This window comes from Netta rufina (assembly GCF_964035555.1).
Source record: "Netta rufina genome assembly, chromosome: 7".
Taxonomy (NCBI): Eukaryota; Metazoa; Chordata; class Aves; order Anseriformes; family Anatidae; genus Netta; species Netta rufina.
In genome coordinates this window covers 8,344,584-8,362,492 of record NC_140130.1, presented here as the reverse complement: position 1 = coordinate 8,362,492, position 17,909 = coordinate 8,344,584, and the positions used below count along the sequence as shown (strand labels likewise).

Sequence of the window (17,909 nt, the reverse complement as noted above, 5' to 3'; positions counted from 1 at the left end):
CTCAGCTTAGGAAAGAGAACACCTCCAAACACAATGCCTGCCTCAGGAAACCCTTCACCTTGGAAAATATCCTGAGAAGACAGCATCACCTGCCTGCCTGTTTATTTATATACCCCAAATGAGATCCAGGAGAGGTGGACTTTCAGTATGATGCAGAATGGTCATGCTTGTGCTAGAGAGGAAATGTGGCTGGGTGTGCTGCTGCCTGTGCCTTTGGTTTGTGTAGTACAACAGCCTGAGGGCCTTCCTCAGCAATGCAGGACACTCAGGTGTCCTTCTGTTTCATCTTCATAGTCCATGTAACATCCTTTCATATGGTCTCTTAAAAGTCAGTTGTTGGGAAGTTAGGAGGCCACTGCATATGTCATAGTCATAGAATGGCTCAGGTTGGAAGGGACCTCAAAGACCATCTGGTTCCAACCCCCTGCCATATGCAGGGACGCCACCCACTAGATCAGGTTGCTCAGGGCCTCATCTAACCTGGCCTAAAAATCCTCCAGGGATGGGGCATCCACAACCTCTCCGGGCAACCTGTGGCAGTGCCTCATCACCCTCTGAGGGAAGAATTTCCTCCCAACCTCTAATCTAAATCTCCCCTCTTTTAGTTTAAAACCATTCCCCCTTGTCCTGTCATTATCTGCCCAAGCAAAAAGTTGCTCTCCACCTTTTTTATAAGCCTCCTTTAAGTATTGAAAAGCTGCAATGAGGTCACCCCAAAGCCTTCTGATCTTTTGCCTGAACAGCCCCAGCTCTCTCAGCCTTTCTTCGTAGGAGAGCTGTTCCAGCCCTCTGATCACCTTCATGGCCCTCCTTTGGACCCACCTCCTTCTTGTGCTGGGGGCCCCAAATGTGGATGCAGGACTCCAGGTGGGGCATCATGAGGGCAGAGCAGAGGGGGACAATCACCTCCCTTATCTACTGGCCACTCCTCCGGTGTATGCTGGGATACAGCCCAGGATGCAGTTGGCCTTTGGGCCGCAAGCATGCACTGCTGGCTCATGTCAAGCTTTTTGTCCTCTAAAATTCCCAACTCTTCCTCTACAGGGCTGCTCTCAATTAGTTCTTCTCCCGGTCTGTCCTCCTGTCCAGGATTGCCCCGACCCAGGTGCAGCACCTTGCACTTGGACTTGTTGAACCTCATTCAATTCACATGGGCCCACTTCTCAAGCTTGTTCAGGTCCCTTTGAATGGCATCCCTTCCTTCTTTTGTATCAACTGCACCACTCAGCTGGGTGTCATCTGCAAACTTGCTGAGGGTGCACTTGATTCCATCATCTATATCATTGATACAAATGTTAAACAGCACAGGACAGACCCCTGGGAGTCACCACTTGTCACAGGCCTCCACCTGGACACAGAGCCATTGACTACCACTCTCTGGGTGTGACCTTCAAGCCAACTCCTTATCCACTGAATGGTCCACCCATCATATCCATCTCTCTCCAATTTGGAGATCACGATGTCATGTGGGACCATGTCAAAAGCCTTACAGAAGGCCAGGTAGATGACATCAGTCGGTCTTCCCTTGTCAACTGATGCAGTCACTCCTGATGCAGGCACAATTTGCCCTTGGTGAAGCCATGCTGGCTGTCTTGGATCACCTCTTTGTCTTACATGTGCCTTGACATTGCTTCCAGGCAGATCTTTTCCACGATCTTCCCAGGCACAGAGGTGAGGATCACCAGTCTGTAGTTCCCTGGGTCCTCCTTTCTACCCTTTTTAAAAATGGGAGTGATGTTTCTCTTTTTCCAGTTACCAGGGATTTCACCTGACTACCAGGATTTTCAAGCATGATGGAGAGAGGCTTGGCAGCTCCATCGGGCAATTCCTTCATGGCCTTGGGATGCATGGCATAAGGCCCCATAGACTGTTTGTACTTGTTTAGTTTCATCAGGTGGTCTTGAACTTGCTCTTCACTTACAGTGGGGTGGACTTTGCTCCCCCAGCTCCCATCTACAGGTTCAGGGAAATGAGAGACTTGGGAAGCCTGACTGACAGTGAAGACTGAGGTGAAGAAATTGCTGAGTACCTCAGCCTTCTCAGTGTCTGTCACTACCAATCCTCACTCTCCTTGGCCTTTCTCTTTTGAGCAATGTACCTACAGAATCCCTTCCTGTTAGTGTTTGCATCCCTTGCCAAGCTCAGTTCCATCTGTGCCTTGGCTTTCCTGATACCATCCCTGCACATCTGGGAGGCACCCCTGTACTATTCCCAGGCCACGTGTCCCTGCTTCCACTGCCTGTGTGTTTCCTTCTTCAGCTTCAATTTGACCAGCAGGTCCTTGCTCAGCCATCCTGGTTGTCTGCCCTCCCTGCCTGCTTTCTTACCTAGGAAGATAGCGAGTTCTTATGCTCAAAGAGTCTCCAGCTCTGTTCAGCTCCTTTGTCCCTGAGGACAGTGTTCCAGGGGATCTCATACCCCAGGTCTTTAAATAGCTTGAAGTTTGCTCTTTGGAAGTTCAGGGTCCTGACTTTGCTCTTCGTCAGGCCCATATTCCCCAAGATCACAAAAGAGTAGTCATCAGCCAAAGAAGTTCAAAGCTTTTGTATGCAGGAGCTTGGAGTGACACTTGAAAGAAGGAAATTGCCTTGGATAATTATTTTTGGCTTCAGAAATGTTAAAACAGATAAGATGCTGGCCTTCTTGAGATTAAAGAGGAAAACAAAATAGAGATGTGTTTTAATCCAACATCTAACACATAAATTGATAATGAAGGCAAATCAGAATGGCTTTACAAACCCTTCCACTCATGTCTTGCATCATTGTCTGGCAGCCAAAGAAAATGTAAGTATTTAACAAGCAAAGAAAAAAATGGAAAGTAGCAAAAAAAATTGTCATGTAATTATCAGCAGAGCACAATAAATGCTGTTGCCATTTTTAGCAGTCCCTAGTCCTCAAATACTGAGTTGGTTTTTCAAAGCAGAAGAGAAAGGCAACACACCAGAAGGTACACAGAATGAGAAATAACATGAAAACTGCGATGGCAGCACAAGAAATTACTTTCAGCACAACTCACTGTCTGGGTGTATTTCCTTTCCAGACAAGGAGACCACCTTGTTTTGCTGCTCACAAGGTCATTTTAAGCACAGTAAACCTGAGTGCCCCCACAAACTTCCCATTGACCCAGAATGGAAATCTGTGTGTGCCGTTCCGGACGATCCTGGGTGTGTTTCACTGCCAGGGGCTGCCTGGGTTTGAGCCAAGACTTCTTCAGCCACACGCTTTGGGACAACAAGTGTGACTCATAGGGCTTTTTATGTGTTCAATCAAGGGAGCCGGGAAATGGAGGCCCCAGTAACAGCTGTGAAATTTATAACAACGTTAGTTAGGGGCAGCAGCTGCCAGGGAGAACATCTTGCATTACAAACACCACACGGCAGTGTTTCCTTGCTTCCTACTCAAAATTGTTTTGCAACTCCCAGCTCACAAGGAACACTGGTGTTTCCCACAGATCCCAAAACCCCACCTCCAAGCTGTCCTCCTTATCCCCTTCATTCATGCAAGCAGCTGTCACATGAAGCGAGACATTCGCGCCCAGATGAAAATACCTGTTAGCCAAACCGTGCAGCCTCGGAATCCACCCCTGGTACCGACAACTTGTCCTCTCTTACTCCTGCTGACATGGTGCGCTTGGTAAACCACATTGGTTGATCCCTAATGGAAACAGAGCAGAACAGAGCTTTCGTTACCGTGCTGCACTCTGTATGTGAGAAAATTTCAGCCAGGACCCAAAAGAGATGCAAGTTCATTCAAAAATCTACACAAGCCATCGCGGCGAACACTGGCAATTTCATTGTACGGGAAAACACTACAACCAAAATAGGAAAATAGGAAGAAAACAAGGGAAACCAGTGAGCTTTTAAGCCACTGGCGTAAGTTATGTCTGTCCAAGTCCAGGTGTGGGCTGTGGCCAGGATGAGTGACATGGCAGGGCTGAACTGGGCGAGCCTGTCCCCTCCAGCAGGGCTTTGCTCCTCCTCACCGCTGCCACGGTGCGGTCGGGTCTCACAAAACCAAGCGCACTGCCTGCAGAGCCTCAGGCAGCCGTGATAATTGTGAGGGTTACGTTTCCAGCTGCGCCAGCAAAAGGGAAAGTCCCAGCAGAAGCTGGCATGGAAACATTCTCTCCTCAGCCGCAATCTGCATCTGAACTGCAGGTTCAACCCTTCTGTCAGTGCAGCAAGGGACCCAGGCTTTCTCATAATGTACATCATCCCATGGAAATATTTCTATGTCTGAAGTCACAGCAGGGAAGCCATCACATCTTATATGTCTGAGATTTTTTTCAACAAGCAAAAAGGAATGGAGGAATGAGAGAGAAAAACTTCTACAATTGTCTGCAAAAGAGCCTTTTGTTTTCCTGTGTTTTCTGGGCCATTAATTAATATGATGCAGCAAAGGTGTGAGCGTTCATTGGAGGCTTGGTATTTTGTATGCACCAGAGGGCTGTGCCAGCACAGAAATCTGGGTGACAATTACTCTGTAACAAAAGAGAAAGAGCACCCTCCTTGCGTCTTCTCTCTTCAGTATTATCCCTTTCAGAGAGGCCAGCATCCTAGCAGAGGTCAAGCTCCCACCACAGAGATGTATCATATATACTCAGAATGTCATGCTCAATTTCAATTCCAGTTTAGCTAAAAACTCCAAAAATAGCCTCTTTTTATGCCTGCAAACAAGAGGTGAAATTTTCCAGTTGCAATTGCTTGTGGGCATGCTGAACAGATACCCAGGTCCAAAACAGCTTAATATAACAGGTCCCCTTTTCATTGCTGCTCTCAGCAGAGTAGGTCCCTGATGCTGCTTCCCCCTCCCATGGCCATTTCAGTGGATAAAAATAAATTATTTGGGTGTTTCCTGAGTTGATCCTCTGCAGGTTGAAGTCCTACTCCTTTTTCCTTCTTTGCAAGCAGCTCATCCAAGCTCATGGGATGAAGGACACTGCTGGCATCTCCCTTGACAAGAACACCCGTGTGCTCCTGCAGTGACGTACCCATGCCAAATCACGTCCTGCTGCAACAAGCCCCCGTCCTCCACCAGCAGGGTGTTCTTACCAGCATCACCTCACCTCCTGCCATGCGAGTACAGGGCAAAGAAAGAGCCTGCTATGGACCTAGGCAGGTGAGATGCTGTCTGAAACACAGACGCCAGTGCACATCAGCAGCACCCTTCAAGTCTTGCAGCCCTTCTGCAAGCATCGCAACGTGCCACCCCTTCCTCAAAACCATACTGCTGTGCCAGCAACCCCAAACAAAACCTCTCTGGGTCCCACTGGGAAAGCATGACTGAGCTGAACACAGCCTCATGACTCCTAAAACAGAAGGCAAAGATAAATAGTTCGATGTTTGGTTTCAGGGTGTTGTTATTTTGTTTTTTTTTTGTTTGTTTGATTTGCAGGGGGGATGTCAAAAGTCTTTTTGAGCATGTGGAACTTGCAAATACGAGATGGCACCACTGTGGTTTCATTTTTTCTTGTTCCTAGGGGTTCAGACTTCTGAAGCAGGATTAAACGAGCACATGTGGAAGGCAACAGACACCAAAACAGCCCCTGGGCCCAAGACACCACGGTGCTTTCCTGCTGCTTTACCTTTGGCTGAGGCCTGGCACCGGTCTGGCGCTGTGTGTGGGTGCCCAAACTCACTCCTCTCAACAGTGCACCGTGACTCAGTGCTGCAGCGAAGCCATCCCAGACACAGCACGAAGCCTGAGTGGCAATCACACAACCCTCCAGTGCCCCAGCACATGGAGCAGGTATTTTGCAGTTTGCAAACCCCAGCAGAAGAGGCAGATATTTCTGTGTGGAGAAATGAAACCTGCAAGTTCCAAAGCTCTTTCCTACACCCTTCTGCCCCCTGCATCAGCAGGAACTCCCACAGCATGCTTATTTCCTCACAAAGTGGCTTTGCAGAGCATTAATCTGCTGGGTCTACTCTGCATGACCAGGAATACGATAATGTCTGTGCCTCAGGAAGATGCAGGTGTTAACACATTCCTACATGGCTGACATAATGAGATTATTATGTTAAAAGTACACGCTGCTGTAAATTTACACAGTGCATGCATCTTGGAGCAGGTTTTTTTGTTCACACCAGCATCTTTTGGAGCTTGGCAAAGCATCATCGATTGCATTTTTGCAACCCAGCAGCACTTCCAGACCTCTCATACCTGCTGGTTCCAGATCCTTCCAGTTTTGCTCCTACACCCTTAGAAATCTCACTGCTAAAGAGGCAGATTTTACCAGAGTCATGTGTCTGAACAGTGGGACTCACACTGACTCCGACCCGAAAATAAGAGGAACAGGGCAGTGGGAGGCTTCGCTGGTGGCTGGGAAGCTTCGCTGGGGGCTGCTCAGCAAAACCCCCACATCGTCATCCAGCAGCTCAGGAAGTCAGATCTGAAAGCAAGCAGAGAGAAGCCACAGCAGCACCAGAAATAAGCATTGACAGGCTGAGAGCAAGTGTCAGAGAGATTTCATCTAGAAGGAACGTACATGGTAAGGCTGTTAGCAGGCAGAGATAAGGTTTCGTAAGACCAGGTTTGGTCTGCTAATTTTCTTCTCGTGTTATTAATCTCGTCATCGTAAATCAAACAGACCAAGCCTGTGTACAAAGACCTCAAAATACATCTAAAAGAGATCAGGGCTTCTGATCAGCCCTGCAGCACACCTGAACGCTGGGCCCCATGGGGGCAGGAACAATTCAGAGACACTGGCAAGCATTTCTTGCAGAAATTCTGAGTCTGGCCACGTCTACACTAGCTTAGTGCCCAGACCACCCACTCTGGCTCACCTCATCCAGGACAGGGGACAATTTAATATGTGATTCCAGACCTTCTGCCAAGGCTGCAGTGGGCTCTGCTTTTCACCTTCTGCCCTACTGAACCTTTCCATGAGGTTGACAAACTGGGAAGCACCAAGATTGCAGCATCATAGCATCACAGAATGGTTTGGGTTGGGAGTGACCTTAAAGACCATCCCATTCCAACCTTCCACTTCCAGGGACACCTCCTACCAGCCTAGGCTGTCCCAAAGCCCATCTAGCCAGGGCGTGAGCACTTCCAGGGGTGGGGCATCCACAGCTTCTCTGGGCAGCCTGGGCCAGTGTAAGATCATAGGTATCTTTCAGATCAGATCTCTCTGATCACAGGAGTCTTTCAGATCATGTCTCTCCTGACCTGGCTTCCAAAAGAAATGAGGTTTCTTGGCCCTAGCAGGACATGATGCTCCCCTGGTTGGTGAAAGCAGGTTGTAGGTGGAACAACCTGCCTTGGTTCTCCTCTGAAATAAAGAGATGTGGCTCGAGACCAGAGAGCCCACCACAGCACAGACCTGACAGAAGTCAGGAGCCATCAGTGTCCCCTGCTCTGAGAGGTGCCACTTCTCAACTCGTAGCATCTAGAAGTCACCTCAGCTCGCCTCAAGTGTTGGCTGTGAAAGGGAGCAGTGGCACGTGCCCAGATAAACCAAAGGATGCATGTGACTGCCCACATGAGGTGTTATCAGGCAGCATCTTCTCTTACCCAACAGTGCTGTGCTGAATGCACCATATCTGGGGGCCTCTCCCAACCTTGTCTGACATCTGTTAGAAGCAGAAAAACTGCACGATTAATAGAAAATGTACTAGACGAACAATAAATGGGAACTACACAGACGATTTGCCATCCGTCTTTCATTAGCCATTCAAATAGGTACCAACTCTGGACCATAGGACGCGCCTCTGGCCCCAGCTGCCCATTTCTTTGGCCAGCATCCCTGCAGCTGCTGGGGGGACTCCGGGGAGCAGCTCCCTCCAACATACCGCACACCAGCCCAAGGACCGCACTGATGGAGGAACAGCATCATGGACTGGCCTCACATGGAGGCGGGTGACGTCTGGCAGCACCTCCGGGGGCTCCCCCAGCATCATTTCTACTTACAGGACTCACATCATTAGGATGATGATTCACTTCTCCAGTTAAGTGTTTAATACATGCCCTATTTTGGTACTTCAGCCTGGAAAACTCTCCAAAAGGAAAAATAATAAAAAAAAAAAAAACAACAAAAAACAGCAACAACAAGGATAGGCTTCCAAAAACATTTTGAGCCAATCATATTGAAAAATGATACAACTGACTTTTGAAGTGATAAAATGATCAAGCCAGCTTTCATGTTTGAAGTCAAATGCTTGTTTAAACCTACAGAGACTGATCTTGTTGTATAAAATTACTTCTCAAATCCTGCCACTGCATTAAAAAAAAAATCTTTTTTTCTCATTAGTTGGTAAAAATTAAGTTATGGAACTTTTTCTTAAAAAAAAAAAAAAAAAAAAAAAAAAATTCTTCTGTGAGGGCAATTCCTGCTGCTGCTCTTGCAAAAGGGCATCATTGAGGAGAGAAAGCATCCATCACCACCATCAGAGAAAAACCATCCATAACAGAGTGAGAACGGGGAGTTTTGCTTGGGGAAGGCTGGCTCATATACTCATAATCAAGCACAACGGAGAAACCTCGGAGTCTCTGAAGTCATGATGTAGCTCTTGTAACACTACCTACAGACTTTTCCCAAACATCACCGTAGTTCACTGAAAAGGGCTAAGGTGGTAAGGGTTTCAAAATCAGCTCTCTCCTTTCCCAGGGAAAAACCCCAGAGGGCTGGAGTTACTCTGGAAATTTCCGTCTGTTTCAGGCCACAGGATCCCATCACCACAGAGTGGAGCAGGGCCAGCAGGTGCAGGGAAGGAGGGCTGGAGCTTCTCAAGCACCCAACGCATCTCCATGCCACCCATCTTCCTGTCCCCCCACTGTCTCCCTCTTCCCTGCACATTTGGGCCACCTAACACAGCACCACCTGAAGAGCTAGGGGACATGTAGGATGGCTCACTCGCTTCAGGCAATGATAAAATAAAAATGTTAAAAATAGCATATATATATATATATATATATATATATATATATATACACATATATATACACATATATATACATACATATATAACTTTTTTCTTAGAGATTTAGTTGAATAATGCAGCAAAGGGGTGCTAAATATCCCGCTGGGCTTGCCAGCATTTGTTCACACCAGGTAGGCTGCTGAGCTGGGCTCCCTTCTGCATTCAGCTCACTCATAAACCAAAGCAGACCACACGCGGTCCTTGGCACAGTCAGCTACTGCCGCTTGTTCCTTTTGGCACCACTACATCAGCCCATTTTCCCTGCCAGGAGCATAACACAGAAGGTCTTAAGGAGACTAGCAGACATCCTAGCTACCTGAAACAAGCAGGCTTTCAGCTTGCAGACAGAGGGTTTGAAACGCCAAATACTGCTAACACACACATTTGCCAAGGTGGCGTTAGCCAAAGTGCTTTCTCCTTAACCCACAGGAATTTTTGAGCTCTTAGCAAGACCCTGATTTTGAGTGCTGCTAAAATAGTTTTCGTTTGGTATAAATGTGAGTGTTTGGGGTTGCCACAATCAAGTTTTATACAACCCCGAGGGGAAAAAAATAAGGCTCAACATACAAGCTCACGTTCCTGTCACCTTGCAAATCAAATACTGATTTCAAGACATTCTGACTGGAAAGCAGCAGGTTGGGCATTAAAAGTCATCTTTCCGAAGTCACCCAAATCAGGGGTTTACTTTCCTTTTTTATTATTATTATTATTATTATTATTATTATTATTATTATTATTATTATTATTATTATTTTTTTTTTATTTCTCGACAGATGATGTCACTACTCTAATTTCCTCAACCCAGAAAAATTACTGAATTGTCCTGTGCTCATATATTGCCAGGAAAAATTTGCAAGGCCAGGACAGATGTGATAAAAAAAAAATCCCGTCTCCTTTCCAAAAATTACAAGGGACATCCAGACAGGAAGCAAATATTTGACAACAGAAGCATCTTGTCTGCTGCTGACAAAAGTAACAACAAGAAATTCTCCTATGGTTCCTTCCTCCCCCCCCTCCACCACCCTTTTCTTTTTTTTTGTTAGTATTCAGAGCAGTTCTGCTAAATTACATCCCCTAAATGAACTCATTTCAACAGTTTCGCTCACACTGACTTTGCAAATACTAGGTTTTACATTGCAGAATGAGAAATGCTTTGCCTTCATGCCCAGGTGTGTTACAAGGCTGCTTTGTGCAATGTGAAGACAGGAACAGTCCTGTGGGATCACGGACAACAAAAAACGTGGTTCTCCAGCAGATCAAGGGAACCCAAATCACATTCTCACTGTAGTTTTCTGATTGGACGCCCACAAAGATCCATCAAGGCTGTCCATTCAATGGCTGAGAAAACTGTGGAGAATGGAATTATGCAGCCAGCAGGTAGGTGATGAGCTGTGAAGGTACGGAGGGGGCAGCCAGCTGGGCTGCTCCACGTGCCCTGATGGCATCAGCGGGGAAATGATGCCCCAGCAGCACTGAGCAGCGGTGCCCGGCCAGGAAAAGTGACAGAGAGCAGGACAAGCTTCCGCGGCAGCTTCCACAGGAAAGTGGCAAATCATGGAAATGGGAGACGGGACAGCAGTCCCTCAAGGAAAGTACAATAATGGTACATATTTAGATTACACACTAAATTTGATATATAAAAATTTCCAGAGAATTATTATAAATTTTTCCCTCCCGAATATGAGATTCAGGAATTTAACAGGTCGTGGCTTTTTACAGTAAAGCCACTGCATACATCCTACCTCTTACCATGGCAAGGCAGCCACCCCTATCCCTAAAAACAAGCAAGATGGGCAGCTAGGATTCCTGCATCAAATACCACACAAAGCATAACCAGCAATACAGCCTCAGGAGATCAGCAGCTGAGCTAACATTCTGCTACAAGACACACAATCAAAAATAGGAGCTCTGCTGTTCAGAACTGACACTGGTCACTGGCTCACTGAGCGAGCACTGTGAGTCAATGCGGCAGAGCAACACGTCGCTTCATCAAGCTCATTTCTCCTGAGAGCTCAAGACATTAGTTCGACAAATCCAGACCACCAGTACGTATGTTGGCTGTAAAAAAAGTCATCAGATGCGTTCATGGCAGGAATAAAGGACTATTAGGCCCATCAAGGACTGGTAGGTCCTTGAGCGAGCTGAATGCAACCAAGTATAGCACAGGTCTTAGTCACTGCACACCACTCAGCTGGCTGATGGACAGTCACACATCCTCCTTGGGGACCACTATCACCTGGCACCTCAGAAAACTTCTTGGAAACTCCCAGCATCTCTCTGATTCACAGTTTTACAGCAAAAGAACACACAAACAGTAGACGAAGCCTCAAGCTCCCACAATATAAAAATGGTACACATTTGAAGAGCAGCAGCCCTGGACTCCAGGCTGCACCTCCAAGAGCTCGATGTGTCTTCCACCCATCCCAGAGGCCTCAGACCAGCCTCAGGCGGAGGCAGATGCAGTCAGCTGCCCTGGCCATGGCTGATATGACTTGTCCAGCATCACACCCTAGGTTCCTGGTGTGCAACCCCATTCCCACCGCCACACTCACTTCCCTTAAATGAGGTTTGCATCTCTTCCAACCCCCTCGGGCTCACAAGATGATGATCTTCCCATCAAAAGGGCTGGGCAGGCCTGAAAAATGGCCTCCCACCCAAAACTCTTTTTTTGTGCCACAATGCAAAGATGAAAATTGTTTTGCTGTCGAATAAAACATTTTGTTATGCCAGAGACTCTGTGAAAATCTCGAGGTCAGAAAGTCTTGGAAATGTAAGCACAAATGGTCATTTTCCAAAGATGAACAGTCTAGCAAGTGTGTGGCAAAAAAATCTCAACTCCAAAGCACTGCATCTAAAAAAGAGCCACATTAAAAAACAAACAAACAAAAAACTACTCAAATTGTCTTCTTTGTCAAGCTCTGTTCTCCAACCAGGCCAACACATTTTGGCACCCACTCAGCAGATAAAACTCTTAACACAAACAGCTGTAACTCAGCCAAGCTGTAAGCAAACACACAAGGACCGCTCCATGAGGAGATGAGAGGCAGTGTTACCAGCCCTACAAGCAAATCCTAATTTTCCAGCATCCTAATTTTGTGACACACATCTACACTGAATGCTTTGACCAGCCTTTTTTTTTTTTTTGCATCCCTCCTTTTGTTAATGATACACTCTGAGTAAATTTTCGTTTAGAAATGACTAAGCTGTGAGGCAATTAAGGAACTATTTCTCACTTCCCACAGCTGTGATTCAGAGCTAAATCTGAAGTAATCATTAGTCACCACACTCACAGTAACAGTAAAGTAACATAATGACCTGAATTACATGCCATTTCTCTTAAAGAACTTTAAAGTACCAAAGCACATGAGCACTGTGATCAAAGTACAAGTTCAAGGCAGAGCAAGAAGTATTAACACGGGCCCTAAACACTCCTTATCTTTTGTGGGCATGTACAGCTGCATGTTTATCTAAAATACCTAATTTCAGATAGAAAAGGTCTTTCCTTTTTGAAAAGCTATTTTAAAGACACCCTCCAGGATCAACATCAGCCCAGTAATAAATGCAAGTATGCCAGTACTTCTGAAAACCCTCAGGAAAAACAAAATCATTGTGGCCTAAATCTAACTTGCATCTGCAGTGCACATGTCTGGATAGCTTGGGGTCTTCAAAATCGTTCACTGTATTGCCTAAAATCCCTTGCAGGAGCTGCACAAGAAGCATACAGATGGAAATATGTGTGCAAGATAAAGGTTTTAGCAGGCAACCTCTCCGAGACTTAACCGGTGCCACCCAAGGAACAGAAAAGGCCAGATGCCATTGATCCAGGAGTCCCACAGCAGGAGAGGAAACACTGTGCTGATTCACAGTGCTTTGACCATCTCTTTTCCAGCTAGGAGATGGATTTAGGTGCTGATCCTGGGGCTTAGCCACTGTCCCAGGTCACACCTGCAGCTCTGCTAACCCCACCAGCAAGCAATGCTCAGCTGCACTGATCCAAACACCCCCAGCCCCTGTGAGATGGACAGAAGTCCCAAAGAGCCTGAAGCCCCACTGGGAACACAAAAGACTGACTTCAGACCATGCCAGCAGGGATCAGATCTGGCCCCAGGGATGTAATGGCTGAACACACATGCCCTGGCCACTTGTCCCTGTGAGCTCCTGAAAAACATAGCCCACTGCTCCTGTGGCCATGGCACCATCAGGGACATAAGACAAGGCTTCCCAAAACCGAAGATCCCGGCACACAGCTCCTGGAGCTGGACCACACTGACTATTTTGTTCCCCATCCCCTGGGTGACTCAACCTCCCCAAACCACTGAAAGAAAGAGCTGTTCATACTTAGGAGACTGCAACTTTTTCTGTCCTTTCCTCCATGAAATTCCCCAAAATGAACAACCCTGCTTTCACAAGACCTAGTGCAGTTCATAAACAAGCAGCTGGTATGCTGGCAGCCCTGAAAAACAGCACAAGTTAATGCAACAGCAAGGCAAGGGGAACAGACCAGAAAGGTAACTTTTTAATAGCAAAGGACTTCAAAAGAAAGAGGGAGAAAAACAGTAAGAGCTACTGGAAACAACAGAAATTGATAAAGAGCATATTGAGACAGTTCATCTAATGACCTCTCCTTGATCTTCAAAGAAAAGAGAGAAAGAGATAAAGCAAAAAGTGACAGAAAATAATACAAGGAGTATCAGAAAAACTAAGCATGTGATGAGCAATTAGAGAACAATCACTGTTTACTATCACAGTGCAATGAGTAAGGGACTGTGTTTCAGAAAACACATCACACCTGTAAACCAAATCATCTGGTGAAACACTAGAAACACAGTCTTGACAGACACAACCAAGACTAAGCCATGTCAATTCACTAAAATCAGCATTTTGCTGCCTACTGCCTGTTCAAGCGCCACTGTGATGAGCAATCCAGCACTGTTTTGAACATCAGCATCCTTAAAGATGTTTCAAGATGTTTCAGTCTTTTTCTTTATATTCAAGGCAATAGTAAAAAAAAAAAAAAAAAAAGCATGCAAGCAGATGAATCTAGGATTTATTTTTTTTTTATAAACTCCTCCTACTTTTTGTTTTACATTCGTTCACAATTAAAATGATAAGACTGTACAAACATTACAGCATGGCTTCCGATATCACACTTCATCTGAACTCTGCCCTGTGGCTGCAGGTTTTTCAACGTGACAATAGTTTCTAGGCAAAGAAACTAACCTTCATATTTCTTCATATTTCCTCAGTGGTGTCATTTCATATTTCTTCATATTTGCTCAGTGGTGTCACCTAATGGTGGTTTTTTTCCTTCTTTCTTTTTTTTTTAAATAATAAAAATCTTTTTATATGTTAATTTACCTTTAAATAAGGATCTGTAACTTGTGATCACGCACACACAAGCCCTGCACGAGCAAAACCAAACCTCGGGAAGTTACAGCTTTGGGACCTACCCAAAGCTACTGAAAAGAGCATCCTCTGTGAAACAGAGGGATGTCACATGCTGCATTGCTCTGCTTCCTGGAGACACCATCATGGATCCAACAGGTGACAAAGCTGCAACACTTACCCTAGGAAGGCAGTTTCACTACCAGGGTCCATTCTCCCCTAAGGTTCTGTGAGAACATCCAAGGAGAAACTCGCCACAGTCAGCAGGGAGGATGTCCGTCTTCCTCCCAGCTCTCCCACCTCCCGGACAAGCTGGAATGAGTTCAGCTGGGTCTCTCTCAAGCTAAACAAACACCTCAGTTTTGCGAGGTATTCTGAGTGGCATCTTCCACACACCCATGCTTTGTTACAGGAGCAAGGGCATAGATGCAAGCCGTGCAGCTGGTCACCCTGGCAAGGGGACAGTCCTTTAGGGACACTGCCAAGTCGACGGGCTTGGTCTGCCTCTCCATGGCACACTGCACTGTCTGTATCCTTCTGGTTGTTGTAAAAACACTGCTCGGTGCAGAGAGGCAGCAAATGGAAAAAATACCAGCAGCACCACAGGTGTACAGAGAACAAGCTGCTCTTTCGATGGGACTGAAAGAACTACTCAGCCATGAATGCTTCACTGTGCAACAGCCCTCATAATAAACAAGGGCAGTCCCACAGCTTCATGTTACTCACTGCAATTACTTTAAGGTGTACTTACTCCTGAGAGTAAGATTTCACCATACAGGCACACAGGAGGCTTATGTAAGGAGCATTAAAGTCATCATTAAAGACCATTCTTCTCCCAAAAAGTCAGTTCTGAAAGTGGTCAGAAGTAACTACTTTCTGCTGTCAATAAGGTCTTTGAACTGAAGGAGAACGCCAGGCACAGAGAGGACTTCATGCCTCTTGTAATGTCACAGGCAGAAACCAAGGGAGCATTTCAGTGTTTATCAGAAGAGAAGATTCCCACATATAAACTCCCAGGTCTTAATCTGAATTAGGGGGCCTTGCTGATTTTTAAGGGCACCACACACTGAGGTCAAAAATTTTAAGTTTCTTTGCACCTTTTCTTTGCACCTTACCGTAAGCTTGCATTAATAAATGAGCGTTAGGTGAAAATATCCTCAAACTATCCTCAAACTCCAGGCAGCACACAGGGTGAAGCTGGGTTTTAAATCTTAGGTTTATGAATACTCAGCGTGCAAAATCAGAAGTACAGCCAAATAACAGTTAGCTCACCTTGTAACAGCTAGTACTACTGCACCTTTTGAAAGTGGGCAACTAATCAGTGTCACCTACAAAATCAATTTTTGACATATTCTCAGGTAGTGAATAATGCTGGAAACATCCATTCTCCTCCACAAGTACATCTGAAAAGTCTCACAAAACGTTGCCTGCAGAAGGAAGATTACTGCATCACCCACACCATAAAGAAGTGGTAGAAACTAGGATTTTATTAGGAAAAAGGATTCATGTTGCTGGAGGAAAGAAAAAAAAGGGGATTAAGGAAGGTGCAGAAAAAGGACCAGCTGCTGTACTGAAAGGGAAGAGTGAATTAGTGTTTGCTTCTCACCTTCCTTTTCCAATCAGACCTGTCTTGTCTGTCCTGCTTACAAAAGTTGTCATGAAAAATTCACTACTACACTCAAACTCCTCTGAGCTACAATAGCGAGGCGACTAGCTGCAGGTGCACATAATGCTCTTGCCTGCTCTTTTTTTTTTAGGCAAAATCTCTAATAAACCACAGATGCCTGCTCTTTTTTTTAGGCAAAATCTCTGATAAACCACAGATGCCTCAACCTTCCTGCCCCATACCATGTAAATTTCACCGAGACTGAGTCCAAGATGCCTCATGCACATGCAAATAACCGCACACTAGCACAGCTCTTTCCCTCGCTCTCACGCGGACAACAGGAGCCTTATCAAAGGCAGTGCCTTGTCCTGTGCCTCCAAGTAACTTGAGATGGCTGAAAGCAAGGGAATGACAAGTCCACATGGGGAGCAAGACCTGCAGCCTTGCTTTGCACAGCACCACACTGTCCTGGCCACAGACCACGATCACTAATGGGATAATACCATGGTTTCATTGTAACAACTGAAAACTCTTATAATTAGCGAGATCTTACTCTGCTGCATAGCTTGGCAGACAAGCACATGAAAATACCCTTTCAGCTGTCAACAGCTAGCGTCTGTTTTGACAGCTAGGGTACAAAGATCAGCCACAATCTTGCTTATAAAGGTCATTTTTCCACCCAGGGTGGAGGTAGTGCAGAGGGATTATTCTGGAAGTTCAGCAATACCTCTCTCCTGTCACAAGAACGAAAAAAAATCCTCCAGTGCAGAGCCCAGACGTCACACCTCCCCAGCGCAACCCCTACAGCACAGCTTTTCAGGATGCTACAGGGGTGCGCTTCGTGAAGCGCCGCTTGGGTTGCACGCCCGTGCGGACACGCTCTGAGCGCACTAAACCACCTGAAAACCTTGCAGCAAGGCAAAAAGAGATAATCCACCAAAAAAGCCCCAGGCTTGCGGCCGGGATGCCCGCACTGCTGCTAGCAGCCAGCGGGACCGGCACCTCGCGTCCCGAAACGGCGGGTGAGAGCGACGCTGCCCGCAATTCCCATTTCTGACTGAGCGCTGCCCTGCCTGTCAGAATTTGTAAACTTTTCTTCTTCTTTTTCTTCTTCTCACCCCCACCCCGTCCCCGGACAACTGACAGCGCCGAAAGCCGGCGGCTGCCTCAGTAGCTTCGGGAGGCCGGCGGCACCCGAAGCACTGGAGCGGGACGGCGGCCCTGCCTCCTCCACCTCCTCCTCCTCCTTCTCCCCCCTCCCCCCCCTTCTTCTTCTTCTTGTTCTTCCTCCTCCTCCTCCTCCTCGCCTGGCCTCGCCGGGGCCCCGCCGCCTCCCTGGCCCGTCCTCCGCCCCGTCAGAGCGCGGCCCTACCGTCTGCTGGCTGCTCGACATGGTGGCGGGCGGGCGGGCAGGCAGAGCCGGCCCAGCGGCAGCGCGCTATAAGCGCTCCCGCGACACGTAGCACGGCCCCGGGCCGGCCCCTCTCCCCCTCAGACCTCCTCCGTCTCCTCCTCCTCCTCCTCCCGCCGCAGCCACCGACGTGGCGGGGAGCGGAGGAGGAGCGGGCTCGGAAGGGCGCTGCGGCGCTACCTCCCGGCCGCCCGCCCCCGGGCACGGCCGCGGTGGAACGGGGAGCGGCTCCACGGCCCTTGGCTAGCCAATCCTGCATTCAGACGAGGGTCCCGCACACCATCGGGCTTCTCTCTGGCTTGTCACAGTGGCACAGTCAGGACAAAAAGGGCCCCGTCTCATTGAGGTCGCTGCTGCTGAAACAGGTGTGTGGCTCGGCTGTGCCTCTTGAGCGAAATTCATCTTTCCTCACCACCATCCCCATGATGGTGATGATGGCAATGTGTGCATTCAGGGAGAGGCAGGCCCAAAGGGAAGGAACGGGGCGCCAAGTGACACAAGCCTGCAGCCAAAACATCGCCTCAGAAGAGTAACAGTACTACCAAAAAAAAGAGCATCTCTGTGTTCAGAACCCTGACCCTTGGGC

The 17,909-nt window shown here is 47.2% G+C and overlaps 1 protein-coding gene across 1 annotated transcript in view; it reads right to left on the bottom strand.

The window, feature by feature from the left end:
* PAPSS2 (3'-phosphoadenosine 5'-phosphosulfate synthase 2) overlaps positions 1-17,338 on the bottom strand; it is a 30,771-nt gene extending 13,433 nt beyond the window's left edge. Inside the window, exons 1-2 of the mRNA XM_084290243.1 lie at positions 17,285-17,338; positions 3,549-3,654 (exon numbers count right to left, since the gene is read on the bottom strand). Coding sequence (XP_084146369.1) covers positions 3,549-3,654; positions 17,285-17,305 — 127 coding nt within the window. The 5' untranslated portion in view covers positions 17,306-17,338. The remainder of the gene's footprint in view (positions 1-3,548; positions 3,655-17,284) is intronic.
* Between the last annotated feature and the right edge of the window lie 571 nt (positions 17,339-17,909).